The 15,682-nt window shown below is 35.4% G+C and overlaps 1 protein-coding gene across 9 annotated transcripts in view; it reads right to left on the reverse strand.

The window, feature by feature from the left end:
* The window catches only part of TENM3 (teneurin transmembrane protein 3), a 1,405,686-nt gene that overhangs the window by 109,570 nt on the left and 1,280,434 nt on the right, over window positions 1–15,682 (reverse strand). For all 9 annotated transcript variants that reach the window (XM_077144566.1, XM_077144565.1, XM_077144570.1 and 6 more), the window contains 5 exons: window positions 12,889–13,103; window positions 2,375–2,585; window positions 1,855–1,956; window positions 1,473–1,667; window positions 189–389 (listed from right to left, as the gene is read on the reverse strand). In XM_077144566.1, coding sequence (XP_077000681.1) covers window positions 189–389; window positions 1,473–1,667; window positions 1,855–1,956; window positions 2,375–2,585; window positions 12,889–13,103 — 924 coding nt within the window. The remainder of the gene's footprint in view (window positions 1–188; window positions 390–1,472; window positions 1,668–1,854; window positions 1,957–2,374; window positions 2,586–12,888; window positions 13,104–15,682) is intronic.

The following is a 15,682-nucleotide window of genomic DNA, read 5'->3' on the forward strand; positions in this document are numbered from 1 at the left end:
GTCAAATTGGTTAGGCCTTTTTCTTTTTTTTTTTTAATAAGGCAACTCAACTCACTACTTTTAATATTCTATAAATAATATACTAAATTTTGTACTAAATTAAATGTGCTAAAATGCAAAACACCTTAATCTTCAGCAAAAGAGAGCACTAAGCACTCAAACTGTCCTCCTGCATGTGTTCACCTCACCATTTGAGCAGTCTGGGCCAGTCCAGTTAGGGTCGCAAGTACAGGAGCCGCTTTCCTGAAGATATGTTCCATGGCCAGAGCACTGATCCGGGCACATGGTCTTCAGTATTTCACAGTTGTTCCCGCCCCATCCTGGATTGCAGTGACATTCCCCATGGATACACACCCCGTGATTAGAACACCCAGGGTCTAGACAGTCAGCTAGGGTAAAGGAAAGAGAACAATTTTATGATTAAATATAGAAGCTATCACGTACGTGCAGAATAAAGAATTAAATCTCAATATAATTTTCACATACCTTTTGGCTAATCAAATATTTATCTACCATTTTCGAGAAGTTGTTTCTGATAATGCAAAGACTAATACAATAAAGCATTTAGGAACTAGTCCAATGCCATTTTAGTAAATTGAGACTCTTGCAAGGATTTGTAATTTTCATGAATTAGACACATATGCACTTGAGGTTTCAGACTATTGCCTTCTGTTCTGCCTAATCAGAGAGTAATAAGCACTGGCTTCTCTCTAACAATCTGAATCAGCTGACCTAATCCACGACCATTGTGTACTGACAGTTGTACGGGACCCTCAAACTGTTTGAGAAATAAATGAGTTGCATACTCTCTATCCTTCTTAATTCACTTTAATGTGCTTTAGATGACGAGATTTAATTTAGCAATTTGACTCAATAAAACTTTACACTTGTAGGGTCAATGGCCTGAAAATTTAATTCCAGGGACTTAATTGCATTACTTTGTGTGTGCAGATCAATAAAATCAATTTGACTGAAGAACGGAAATGGAGCTTTTTCTGCTTTTTGAAAAGAACAATTCAAATGCACTTTACAGTATACAGTATAGCATCTCGACTATCATCGTGATATAATTATGGAACAAACCCATGGTTTTGTACTTTTTTTTCACTAGTATGTTCATTTCTGTCTTTCTAGAGATAACAAAATGCTAGATTTAGAAGCTGGCATCACTGTGAAGAACCATACGAAAAAGAAAATCATCATTCTGCTGTTGGTTTCAAGGCAGAAATATTTGCTTACTTTTGTTGGAGTTAAAAAAAAATTATTCACACTACTGAAAATGAGCAAAAGGGCTATTTGGTATTTGTTCTTTTTATTAGTTAAAATGTTAACAATGCATTCACAAATATGGAAATCAAAATTATTTTTACAAGGAAGCATATAAAAAGAGATCCATCCACCTAACTAAAGATTACAGATATAATCTCTTTATGAGGATAACAGTAGACTTGTGTAAATATTGACATATTTACCTTCTTCACAATTTTCTCCTTTGTATCCTGAGTTACAAGCACAAGAGCCCATGATACAAATCCCACGACCCCCACACTGCGGGTCAATACACTGGGTGGTCGGCACATCACACTCGGTACCTTTCCAGCCACTGAAACAGAGGCAGCGGCCCTTGGAGTACTGCCCATTGCCGCTGCACAGCACTGGACAGGCTGCTGTGAAACAAAACACGACGGAAGAATTAACAGCCACATTTTCAATTGAGCTTCCTAGAGAAAAGACACATCTTTGGAACAAGTAGTATGCCAGTGTTTCCCCATTTCTTTCTTGTCTTGGTGGTTTTCTGAATTACTTGGGTTTGTACAGCTTATTTATATTGGCTTAAGAATCTAACTTGCATACCTCTTGAACAATCTGGACCTAGAAATCCTGGAAAACAATGGCAAGTTCCAGAAACACACTCCCCGTTTCCATGGCAATTTCGGGGGCATTCCACCACAGACTCTGAAGAAGAAAGAAAGGACACTGTTGTATGGCCTGCTTCTCACCACAACTCAGGGTCATTTTAGCCACATTTTAAAGGAAGTATGGATGGCTTGCTCCATAATCCCCTTGAAAAGAATTCATTTTGCTCTATTATTAAAATAGTAAAGCAAAGCACTACCATTTTGAAATGCAGATGTTATAAAGTGTTTTCATGATGTCCTACTCCACTACCCCAAGGTATTTCAAATAATGTTTTCTTCCAGTATTCATGGTTTGTCACATATTCATAAATAAACAACTTAAAAATATTTCTCACATGTCACCTAAGGCTTTGACAACCGGGAATTGCGCAAAATTGATGGAGACATTTTAGTTTCTAGTCAACACAGTGTTTATACTCCAGCCTTAAAAAATATGCTTTGAAGTTCGTTCTTACCTATGACAATGGTATTAAAAGACACCTGCTCTGCATTTTTCCCATCATTATAAAAAGCCAAATGCCAGATTCCAGAATCCAAGTACTGGATGAAGCCGGCCTCGTGAAGACTGACGGACCTGGCCTGCCGCCCTGCTCTTTCTGACTCCAGCAGGTTCCGCTGCTCTCTCGCAATCAGCCTGCTGCCGTCCAGCAGCTCCACAAAGTCGTACTGGGGACGAGGACAAGGAAAGCTGTTTAGTAGTCAGAGACATTACAGTTGTGGCCGCTTCTCCATTTTTTTTCAAATGTTCCTCCTTTTCCTCCAATAAAGAGTATTAAAAGCAAAGTTCCTGACTGACAGGGCCAAATGGTAACATCTACTACCCATAGCATTTACAAGGATGACCAGTAACAACCCACTGAATACCACTGTTTTATTTACACTTTCAGAGACAAGATTTTTTCCTTCTTGGGTAATATGGTTTCCAATTTATTCAATTCTTGACTGATAAAAAGGTTGATGAGTTTCGGCAGTTTGGGGATATGAACATAAATCTACATAAATTCACATTCCAAACCCAACAGTTTTATTTTAGTTAGACCATTAGATAACCACTTAGTCTTCTCCTACTATTTGATATTCATATAGTAACAACTACTGTTGAAACTGTTCCTCAAAAATGAGGGGAGGTTCAAAATTTATTCATAGACAAACAGAAACTGAGATACTCGGTCTACAAGAGACTTGTCCTAAGGACTTACTAAGGGGAGTTCTGCAGGTTCAAAGGAAAATACAGGAGAGAGCGGCCTGGAATAGTATGAGGAAAGATCACCAGTAAAGGCAAATAAGAGGGCACATGCAAAGTCCAAGTGTCAGTATACAACTCTACTTGCCAACTCAAATACGAATCAGAACACAAGTGAACAAGAAAAAGGCACAGTTCCTAATAATGGACATGGAAAACAAAAAGTGGCAAAGTGGGACAAAAACAATATAAAGAAGGAAAATAGGGAAGTAGGAGCTGAGAACACATATGCTATTGAAGCTAAATTGGCATCTTTCAAAATTAGTAGGTTATTGCAGAAGTGGAAATGTCCTCATACAAATTATGGTGGGGAATGCATAACTATGTGACTATACTAGGAACCACTGTACATGTAGAATGGATTGTATGGTGTGTGAATAAAACTGTTTTTAAAAAATCAGTAGGTTACAGATGCAGGCTGTGTAATATAAACCCCAGGGTAACCACAAAGAAAGTAATTTTAAAAATACAGAAATAGAAATGAGAAGGGGGTCAGTCAGATACAACATAAAAGATCAACTACACAGAAAAGGAGGTTGCAATAAAGGAAAAGAGAGATGAAAAAAGGTATCACATGTAAAAACCAAAGAACAAAATGCCTGAAGTAAGTACTACCTTTATGGTGATAATCTTGAATGTTAATGAATTAAATTCCCCAATTAAAAGACATACAAGTTGGGAGGATGAATAAGAAAGCATGATTCAACTACATAGTGTTTACAGGAGACTTACCTTAGACCCAAAGAAACAAATAGGTTGAAAGTGAAAGGATGGAAAAAGATAATCCACACATATAGTAATCAAAAGAGAGCTGGAATACTTTTATTAATATCAGACAAAATAGACTTTAAGCCAAAAGTTTTTGTAAGAGACAAAGAAGGAAACTGTATATTGTTAAAAGAGACAATCCACCAAGAAGAAATAACAATCATAAATATTTATGCACCTAGCCAGGGTGCTCCCAAATATATGTGGCAAATAGTGGCAAAACTGAAGGGAGAAATAGACACCTCTACAATAATATTTGGAGACTTCAAAACACCACTCTCATCGATAGAAAATCTAGACAGAAGATCAATAAGGAAATAGAGAATCTGAATAATATGATAAATGAACTAGACCTAACAGACATACACAGAACACTGTACTCAGAACAGCAGCATATGCATTCTTCTCAAGTGCACGTGGGTCATTCTCTAAGACAGACACATGTTAGATCACAAAACAAGTGCCACAATTTAGAAAGACTGAAATCATATAAAGCATCTTCTCTGACCATAACGAATGAAGCAGAAATCAATCAGAGGCAGAGAACTGGAAAATCCAAAAATATATGGAAGTATATACTTGGAAGTATATATTTCCAATCAATGGGTCAAAGAAGTTACAAGGGAAATAAGTAAATATTTTGAAACGAATGAAAGCGAGAATGCAAAGAGTATAGGATGCAGTGAAGGTGGTGCTGAAGGAAACTTATAGCCCTAAATGCTTATGTTTAAAAAAGAAGAAAGAAGAATCAAAGACTGAACTGTACACCCGGAGAAACTAGAAAAAGAACAGCAAACTAACCCTAAATCAAACAGAAGGAAAGAAATAACAAAGATTAGAGTACAAAAAAATGAGAATAAAAAACAATAGAGAGAAGTAACAAAATCAAAAGTTGATTCTTTGAAGGGGGTGCGAGAGTAGTTCAGTGACAGAATTCTTGCCTGCCATGCACGAGACCCAGTTCGAATCATGGTCCGAAAAACAAACAAACAAACAAAAAACAACCAACAAAAATTCAACAAATGGTGCCACTTCAATAACAGGGTACTCACACGGTAAAAGAAAGAAATATGATCCCCACCATATAGCATACAAAAAACCTGGGTTCCTTGAAAAGACTGATAATATTGACAAACCCTTAGTTAGACTGGCAAAGAAAAAAAAGAGAAGATGTAAATAAATAAAATCAGAAATGAGACAGGATATTACTATGACTCCACAGAAATAAAAAGGATTATAAGAGATTACTATGAACAACTGAATTCCAACAAATTAGCAAATCTAGGTGAAATGGACAAATTCCTAGAAACCCATGAGTAACCCCTACAGGGACCTGAAGATACAGGAAATTTCAGCAGGCTAATTACAAGCAAGGAGATTCAATCAATCATCAAAAATCTCCCAACAAATAAAAGTCCAGGAGCAGATGGCTTCACAGGTGAATTTGACTAATCATTCCAAGAACAATTAATACCAATCCTGCTCAAACTTTTCTAAAAAAATTGAACTATCAAACTCATTCAATGAAGCCAACATCACCCTAATAACAAGGCTAAATAAGGATATACTATGAGAAAAGCAAATTACAGACCAATTTCTCTTATGAATGTAGATACAAAAATCCTCAACAAAATACCTGGAAATAGAATTCACAAGCACACTAAAAGAATTATACACCATGGTCAAGTGGGTTTTATCCAAGGTATGCAAGGCTGTTTCAACATCAGAAAATCAATTAAGGTAACACACCACATATATTTATATAGTGAAGCCTAGCCAACCTATAGCTATACCTTAGAGTTACTTTCAGAGGACCTCTTTTGTGACTCAGATGTGGCCTTTCTCTCTCTTTAAGCCCAACTTTGCAAGTGAAATCATTACCTTCCCCCCTGCCTGGGACATGACATCCTGGGTGAAAATCTCCCTGACAATGTGAAATATGACTCCTGGGGACGAGACTGGCCCTGGCAGTGTGGGCCATCCTGACTAAAAGGGGGAAAAGAAGTGTTACAAATAAGGTATCAGTGGCTGAGAGAGGTCAGTGCAGAGGCTATTCTGGAAGCCACTCTTATGCAAGCTTCAGCTAAACAATGCTGCCTAACATAGGTTGCCAAACTCCAACCATGCACTAGGATTACTTTCCAGAAACCTACAACCTCCATATGGGTTCTGAGGCTAGATAAGTCCTGAAATGCAGAGGGTCCAGCTTCTCCAGAACATCAAATAGTTCCATCCCCCATTCCATATTAGTGACAGCCCCTTTCAGCATGAAAAAGTTAGTATGGACATAGCCCCCAAAAAACCCTAAAGAGTAGGAGAAAGATCAAAGGAGATGGTGGAGTGATACAGAGAAGGTAGGGTTTAACAAACGAATATGATTGCTGAATCATTATACTGATATTTCTTTTGATCTCCAGTGTCTTGGAGCAATTAGTAGTAAAAACCTAAAACTGTGGAACCCATACCAAACTCTGAAATCTGTCCTACACTAACTGTTTTAGTATGCTTTGAAATTTATTATTTTTTTGTATATACCTTGTTTTTCACAAAAAAGAAAAACGTCGATTTTGATGATGTGCTGGTTTGAAAGGATGTATGTCCCCTGGAAAAGCCATGTTTTAATTAAAATCCCATTTTATAAAGGTAGAATAATCCCTATTCAATACTGTATGTTTGAAACTGTAATCAGATCATCTCCCTGGATGATGTAATTTAGTCAAGAGTGGTTGTTAAGCTGGATTAGGTGATGACATGTCTCCACCCATTTGGGTGGGTCTTGATTGGTTTACTGGAGTCCTAAAAAGTGGAAACATTTTGGAGAATGAGAGATTCGGAGAGAGCAGAGAATGCTGCAGCAGCACGAGGCAGAGAGTCCACGAGCCAGTGACCTCTGGAGATGAATAAGGAAAACACCTCCTGGGGAGCTTCATGAAACTGAAGCCAGGAGAGAAAGCTAGCAGATGACGCCGTGTTAACCATGTGCCCTTCCAGGTGAGAGAGAAACCCTGACTGTGTTCACCATGTGCCTTTCCACTTGAGAAAGAAACCCTGAACTTCACTGGCCTTCTTGAACCAAGGTATCTTTCCCTGGATGCCTTAAATTGAACATTTCTGTAGACTTGTTTTAATTGGGACACTTTCTCAGCCTTAGAACTGTAAACTAGCAACTTATTAAATTCCCCTTTTTAAAAGACATTCTGTTTCTGGTATATTGCATTCCGGCAGCTAGCAAACTAGAACAGATGATGACTGTACAGGAATATGATAATACTGTGAACCACTGATTGTACAAGTTGGATGATTATATGGTATGTGATATATAATATAAATTAACAAAAATGTATTAAAAAAAGAAAAAAGGAAGGGAGAAAACCACATTATCATCTCAAGTGACAAAGTAAAGGCATTAAAAAAAAATCCAACATCCTTTCTGATAAAAACATTTAGAAAAACAAGAATAGAAGGAAACATCCTCAATATAATAAAGGGAATATATGAAAAAAACACAGCTAACTCTGTACTCAATGGGGAAAGACTAAAAGCTTTTCCTTTAAGATCAGGAACAAGACAAGGGTGCCCATTGCCAATACTATTATTAACATTGTACTGGACATTCAAGCCAGAGCAACTAGGCAAGAAAAAGAAGTAAAAGCTACCCAAATTGGAAAGGAGGAAAAAAACTTCACTATTTGCAGATGACAGGATCTCAGATACAGGAAGTCCTGAAAAATTGACAACATAGGTACAATAGCTAATAAAGAAATTCAGCAAAGTATGGACGTACAAGATCAATACAGAGAAATGAGTAGTGCTTCTATGCACTAGTAATGAGCAAAGTGAAGAAGAAACCAAGGAAAAAAGTTCCATTTATGAAAGCAACAAAAAGAATAAAATATCTATTAATAAATTTAATCAAGGATGTAAAGGACTTGTACAAAGAAAACTACAAAGCATTGCAAAAAAAAAAATCAAAAAAGATTTAAATAGAAGGATATCCCATGTTCATGGATTGGCAGACCAAATAGTATTAGGTTGTCAGTTCCACCTCATTTGACTTACAGGTGCAACGCAATCTCCCCCCAAATTCCAACAGCCTACTTTGCAGAAATGGAAAAGCAAATTATTAAATTTATTTAGAAAGGTAAGGAAACCTGAATAGCCAAAAACATCTTGAGAAAGAAGATTGAATTTGGAAGACTCACACTTCCTGACTTTAAACCATATTACAAAGCTACAGAGGTCAAAATGGCTTGGTAAATGCATGAGGCCAGATATATCAACCAATGGAATTGAACTGAGAGATGAAAAATAGACCCTCACATCTATGTCCAGTTGATCTGGCAAGGCTGCCAAGTCCACTCAATTTGGTAAGAATAGTCTCTTCAGCAACTGGTGTTGGGATAACTGGCTATCCATATGCAAAAGAATGAAAGTGGACCCTTATCTGACACCATATATGAAAATTAACTCAAAATGAATCAAAGCTCTAAATATAAGAATCAGGACTATAAAACTAGAAGAAAACACCCAGGGAAGCATCTTTAGAGTCCTGTGTTAGGCTTTAGTTTCTTTACACCTAGAGCATAAACGTTGAAACAAAAAACCAGAAAATTGTGACATCCTCAAAATTAAAAACTTTAGCACAAAGGATTTTGCACAAAAGTGAAAAGACAAGTTACTAAATGGGAGATTTGGAAATCACATATCAGATAAGGGTTTAATATCCAATTTATACAAAGAAATCCTACAATTCAACAATAAAAACAGAAACAACCAAATTTAAATATGGGCAAAAGACCTGAATAGACATTTCTCCAAAGAGTGATAGAATGGCTAAAAACCATGTGACAAGATGTTCAACATTTCTCCAAAGAGTGATAGAATGGCTAAAAACCATGTGACAAGATGTTCAACCTCTCTAGCTATTAGGGAAATGCAAATCAAAACCACAAGGTATATCATTTCACACCTACTAGGATGGCTGCTATTAAAAAGCAAGTATTGGAGAGGGTGTGGAGAAATAGGAACAATCGTTAATTGTCAGTGGGGATTTAAAAGGGTGCAGTTACTGTGAAAGACAGTTTGGTAGTTTCTCAGGAAGCTAAGCACAGAATTATCATATAACCTGGAAATCCTGCTACTAGGAATATACCTACAAGCGTTGAGAGTGGGGACTTGAACAGATGGTGCACAATGATGTTCATAGCAGCATTATTCACAGTTGCCAAAAGATGGAACCCAATCAAAGTGTCAACAACTGATGAATGGATAAACAAAATGTGTTATATACATACAATGGAATATTATTCAGCTGTAAAAAGGAATGAAGTCCTGATGCATGTAACATGGATGAACCTTGAGGAAATTATGCTGAATGAAATAAACCAACATAAAAGGATAAATGTTATATGATCTCAATGATAGGTGAGTTAGAATCTAGAATATAGGTTGTCAGGGGATAGAAAGATTGGGGGTAGAGAATGGGAAGGGGATGCATAATTTGTACAGAATTTTGATTTAGTTTGATTGTAAATGTTTGGAAATGGATGTTGGTGATATTTACAATCTAAACAAATTGTAATAAAATCAGTCATTGAGATTTTTGAGATCACAGTTAAATATGTTGCCCCTGTACTAACACCAGCACTATTATTATTAGAATTTAGACTATCTATTTCTTTTCTTGACTTAAAAAAAATTTAATTTAAATATAAAGTATTTTCTGGTGATTTTTTTTTTTTTTTTTGCATGGGTAGGCACCAGGAAATGAACCCAGGTATCTGGCATGGCAGGCAAGAACTCTGCCTGCTGAGCCACCGTGAAATTTTTTATTAAAACTCTTATAACGTTATTCAGCTATGAAAATTACACAAAAAAGCTATGACTTGATTAGCAATCAATTCCCTTTGTAGATTTTCTATCTCACAAAGATAAAAACAGTCACTGGTGTGGGTACCGAACCTGCGAAAATTCCACTGATATTCTATTCCAGAATTATCAGAGGAAAATTATTCCAACAGTTTGGAAAGGTGTCTCTATTAAAAAAAAGAAAAACATTAATTTTTTTCATCATATTTACATATTTTTAGCATGGCAGATACAAGAAAGTATTTTTTTATTGTCCCATTGTATTTTTCTCCCCTAACACTGTAAATGAAAAAGTGAAAGAGAGGAAAATTAGAATTTTAACTGGTCTTTCAAGTCCATGACCATAATCATCACCTTTTTCAAAGAAATAACCATGACTAAAGTAAGGCTGGGGGCTGGGCATGATGGCGGCAGTGGCAAAGGGGCTGACGGTCCTGAGTGCTGAGCTAGACCCAGGCTCCGCCGGATGGGTGTTTAAATACACACTATTCAAAATCCTTCTCCTCTAAAGTTGCTTCAAACTACAGTGTGCTTGAGGTTCTATGTAAAATCAATAGAAGAAAAGTTTACCCATGTTTGCTGTATTTTTATTGACCATCTAATAGATGATTAAAATGCAAATGGATTTTTTTTTCAGCTATCTTGGTGGTTCTTTTCTTAGCAGTAATGATATATTTAATTCATTTCACTTATTAAAACATGAGCACACAGACTCTGTTGATAGTTAACTGTGTCCTTAGAGCAATTTTACGGTGGTGGCATAGTCTCATCTGTATATCATTCATCGGTATATACGGAAAGAAGAGATTTTAGAAATCATCTGATTTGACTTTCATTTTATAGATGGACAAGACCCAGAGAAGTTAAGTGACTTGTTCCAGATTCCAAGGTCAAAAAGTGATAGTGATGTGCTTAGAAGCCAGGTTTCCTGACCCCCTTTCGAAAATAGCTTTCATGCAAATGCACTAAAAATGCTACAGTACACTATTAAGTATAGAGCATTAAATTGCTTCCTTAGGCTTCTAACTGTCCAGCAGAATGAATTGGGCATCAGAAAGAAAAAAGTCTCATCAGGGAGAAGAACATGATTCCTTGGCAACAACCAAATAGACGGTTTTATAAAGGGTCACAAGACTTTCAAAACTCAAGTGACTATTCTGAAAGGCTAGCCAATTTCAATTATTTCAGGTTGATTCACTTAAGGCTCCCCAGAAACAGAGAAATGTTCAATTTGGGTTGCTTCATAGCTTATTTTATGTTTAAATACTGAACCCAAAAACAGTTCTTTGCTATGCTGATCTTGTATTAATCAGATGAAGAAATCCTAATAACTCTGAAGCTTAACAAAATGCCTAACAATTTTAACACATGTATTGTGGCAGAAAAGAAGTCTATGGTGCTTAAATTCTAGAATTATGAGAAAATCTGCAACTGTATCTTTTTATTTTCCTAATCTTATAGGGTATATATAACTTGAAAAAAGTCAACATTAAATTTTTAAATAAGCCTTTAAAGTACACAGCACAATAGGTAATTTTTACCTGAAGTTATTTTCTGGAAATTTACTTTGTTGATTACATGCTTGCTGTTGTATTTACATTAGAGGTATATTTCTTGAGTTATATAAAAAAATTTAATCATGTAAATGACTCCAAAGGAAAAATATTTTTCTACATTTTACTGGAATATTGCTATAAATGCAATCTGCTATCCGCTATAACTGAAGTTATATAGGCCCACTTGCATTTTAGACAATTGGGTCAGTATGACCTGTAAAATGAACTAGAGCCAAGCATAACTGCAATCTAAAATTTAAAATTTGATACTAGTACACAATAGGAAATACCTGACATGCAAGATTGAAGGCATTTACTTTAATAAAATAGATGTGAAAAACATTAAATCAGAAAAATGAATGCTCCAACACATAATTCAGAAAAATTCAGTTATATAATTTATATGGTATATGAAATTTTCCCCAATCTGCAGTGACATTAAAGACAACGCTGTCAAAATTTCTCTTACTCATCCTTCTTTAAAGACATGATTTCTTTATTATTGGATAAACTTTCCTTCAGAATTTATATTCCTAGGTTATATATATAAAGCATTTCTCACAAAATTATATAGTATAAAGCATGTAAGAAAATCCTCCAGTCCTCATTTATACATCAAATTAAAATCAGCAGGAAATCTCATGAGTAAATAGATCAAATATAACTTCACACTCACCTATTTCTCAATTTTAATTAACCAACTATTACATTCTTAAGAACTCTCTATTTACATTTAAATAATTTTTCTTAAAATTATGGGATCACTTTTAAGCCACAATTTCCAATTTATACACCATGACATGGTATCAGATTATTTAAAAACCTATGGAATTATTGATAGCAGCTCTCCATCTTTGACTGATTGTGTAGGCATTTTCATGCATGGAAATTGCCTTTAATGTTCTTTGAATCTATGATATAAGGATATTTGAATTGTTTGAGTATCAGCACAGTAATATGATCATGCTTAGTTATCTAAGGAAGCTCTTATGTCTCTTTCTTTCAGTTTTCATCATTTGTAGACAAGGAATAGGAGCTTGAATTGATGAAGTTCACGTCACCATTGTATGTTTATGCTCCCATAATTTCTTTACTAAAAATTAATCTGGCATAACAAAGTAAAAAACATGCAGAAAAATACCGATAGAATGAAAACATATTTGAGTTGAAAGTTATGCACCTACATGAAAGGAATGAGATCATCTAAAATTATCATTGAATCTTTGTCAAACACTTGGAAAACCTATGTGTTTTACTAGATGCTCAGATAATGCTCAATATTCATTAAATCACTCACAAATTTTAGTACATTTTAATTAATCAGTAATGATCACAGCAAGTCAGAAGGAAAATGCTGTTATTCCTACTACTGATTCAAAAACCTCAAAATAAGTGCAATCTATATTCAAAATTCTCTCCACTGTAAAAGACCAATATAAAAATGATCAGACTAACAGCTGAACTTAAGTAACAGAGTAACTTGAAGAATGCAAACTAGCCATTTTCATTTTAATGATAGCAAAGCTTACTTTACCTGAGTATGGGAAGGTGGTAAGCCTTTTCGGCCATATACTCCGATCAATGCATCCTTCTGAAGAGAGATATTGAATTTCAGAAACTGTGGCTGATCAATAAATAGCTGTGATCTCCAAAAGATCCCGGGAGGAACCTCTTGAATTGCTCTTCGGCCAATATCAAGTTCTCCAGAATCTATGGTGTTATTTTCTTGTATAAATCCACCTAATTTTCCTGAGTGTAAGAGACCCACAGAAGAAAAAAGAAAAATTAAACAAAAGTAAGCAGGTTTTCTTTCAAAAAGTTTTTCACTAAATGCTCAGACATTCAATCATCTTCTGATAAATGAAATGCTCTTATAATTTTCACTCTAAAAGCTTGATTTGGTTAGATGTTGTTTTGCTAACTGTGATTTAGCACATTCTTTAAGATATTCAAGTCAAAATTCTTTGACTTCCTCCAAGGTATGTCTATCACTGATGCTATTTTCATACCTACAGTCTTTCTTGATCACTTAGGAAACATAATTACCTCAAAAATTATAGGTCTCATTATTTCTTGGGAGAGATTGTCTGATACTTAGTCATTCTAAACATACCATAACACTGCGAAGTGCGAGTTAAGGCAAAAAGGATTATGGAGATTTCCAAATCAATCCTTAAGCAAATAACAACAAAACAGATCAATGGCCCTGATTTAGATAGTTCTCTCTAAACTATACATCAGAATGAATAAAAAATCAGATGCCGGAAGGGAAGTGGGGTGGGGGGGGGGATTGTGAGGGCAAGGGAAAGAGGTAAGTTTAGATTTTGATAAACAAAGTTTTGGTGTAAGCTGCCAAACTTTTTCCTCTTTTTTTTTGATCCTTATCTCAAATCACTCAGCCTGAGCAGGTACACTTGTACTATCCCTCAAAAAAGACCTTCAACCTGAAGGAACAAAAACTCTTTGCTCCTCAAATCCTGCCACCTCTTAGAGACCATCTCCTCTCTTTCTCCAGGGCCTGGTTTTAGAGAAGAGATCCTCTTTCTCTAAGTGGGGGGGATGGAGGTGGGTGGGAGGTAGACTACCCTATTTTTTGTGTGGAGATCCCCTCCTTCCCTAATTTCCAAGGTTCTTTCTTTCTCAATTATTAGTGATAGAAGATGCTTTACAATTTGCCTTAAATGAAATATAATCACATGTCTCTTAGGCAGAAAGGGTCTATGAAGGCTGAGGAGTAGAATGAAACCAGGAAATTATCCTCTATCAAATCAATCTTTTAATAAAAATAATAATCAAGTTGACTTACTGTTAAGTTTGTTTCTTTCTAATATTAAAATTAATATAGCCTCCAGAGAAGTTGCTAATTCAAATTTTAGAGGACTTACAGTAAATTTTAAATCAGAGAATAGTCACTCTCTTATTTAATGATGGAGGAGAGTCTTTTGACTACCCAGGAGTGGTTATTAATACAATTTATTTTAAAAACTAAAAAAAAACTATTACAAAATTTAAACCGAGTGTCTACTAGGGGTAAGGCTCTATGGGTGATGAAAGAAACAAAGCAAAGAACAGAATTAAAAGTCTGGCTTCCATGGATTTTGCCATCAAGCAGCATATCATCTGCTAGGAGACAAAATCTATAAATTGATAAATTAAATGACAATCTATAGCAATATAATATTAAGGGTCATAGAAAAGCAGTATCATCATGGGTTGGATGTTGAAGGGTTTCACAGAATAGTTAAATTCTGGGGCAATCTTTGAAGGGCCGGTTGGATGTTAATGATTTTTTATATTTTCACTCTATCAAAGAAACTTATGCTACCTTTCTCCCTGCAAAGATGTATATATTTACAAGCACTGTTACTATGCATATAACTTATGGTATATAGATACTTGAAGTAGACTTGTTATTGGTAAGAAGTATTTCACTGACACAAAGATACTTGTTTCTGAGTAGTGTATTTTGGGGAGGGGGTTGGTGGGTGGTAGGTGATAAGGAGAAACAGAATTCAAGATTACTAGGGAACACACCCTAAAATCACATGGGATTTATGGATACAGCAGGTATCTAGTTTGTGGTGGACAGGGTCAAGAGCAATTCACAACAAATTCACACTTACAGATAAATGTGAGATTTGAGGGAGAGTAAATTACTAGTAAATGCCAGGAGTGCTTTGTACCTGGGCTACTGCTTGCCACAACTGTATATGTACCATCAGTTACAAAGGATAGTTACAGCTAAATAGAGCCCTATTAAAGGTTCTGAGAAGGCTAAAGGTGAAATTAAATAATTGGTTTGAGAACATTAAAGTCCAGTAATATGGGAAGCCTTTGGAAGTTGAGAGAAGAGTTAGTATATAGTTGCAATAATCCAGATATGAGGCAGGGAGGGCTTGTTCAAAAGCTTAATAAAAAGACACTATTTACAATCTCCTCCTTCCTTTCCTGATGTCCATAATGATGGCAGTTAATTCTTTGGCTATCAGATCAATTTTTCTTGAACCACTTTGTAATATAAAATGTTCTAGGGAATAAAATTTCAAAATTGTAATCACTGTAACTTTTCATATATCAACTTCTAGGTTGTAAACGGTGTAAAAATCATAGACATTTTAAATATTTATTTTACAATAGTAATATATGTTCATTTTAGAACACATAGTTAAGGAAAAAGAAAAAATACAATCATATTGTGCTGGTTGGAAACCATTGTGTACCCCAGAAAAGCCATGTTCATTAATCCTCATTCAATATTATTGGGTAGGATTTTTTTGATTAGGTGGTTTCCATGGATATGTGTCTTCACCCATTCAAGGTAGGTTGCT

Source organism: Tamandua tetradactyla, chromosome 26, assembly GCF_023851605.1.
Source record: "Tamandua tetradactyla isolate mTamTet1 chromosome 26, mTamTet1.pri, whole genome shotgun sequence".
Taxonomy (NCBI): domain Eukaryota; kingdom Metazoa; phylum Chordata; class Mammalia; order Pilosa; family Myrmecophagidae; genus Tamandua; species Tamandua tetradactyla.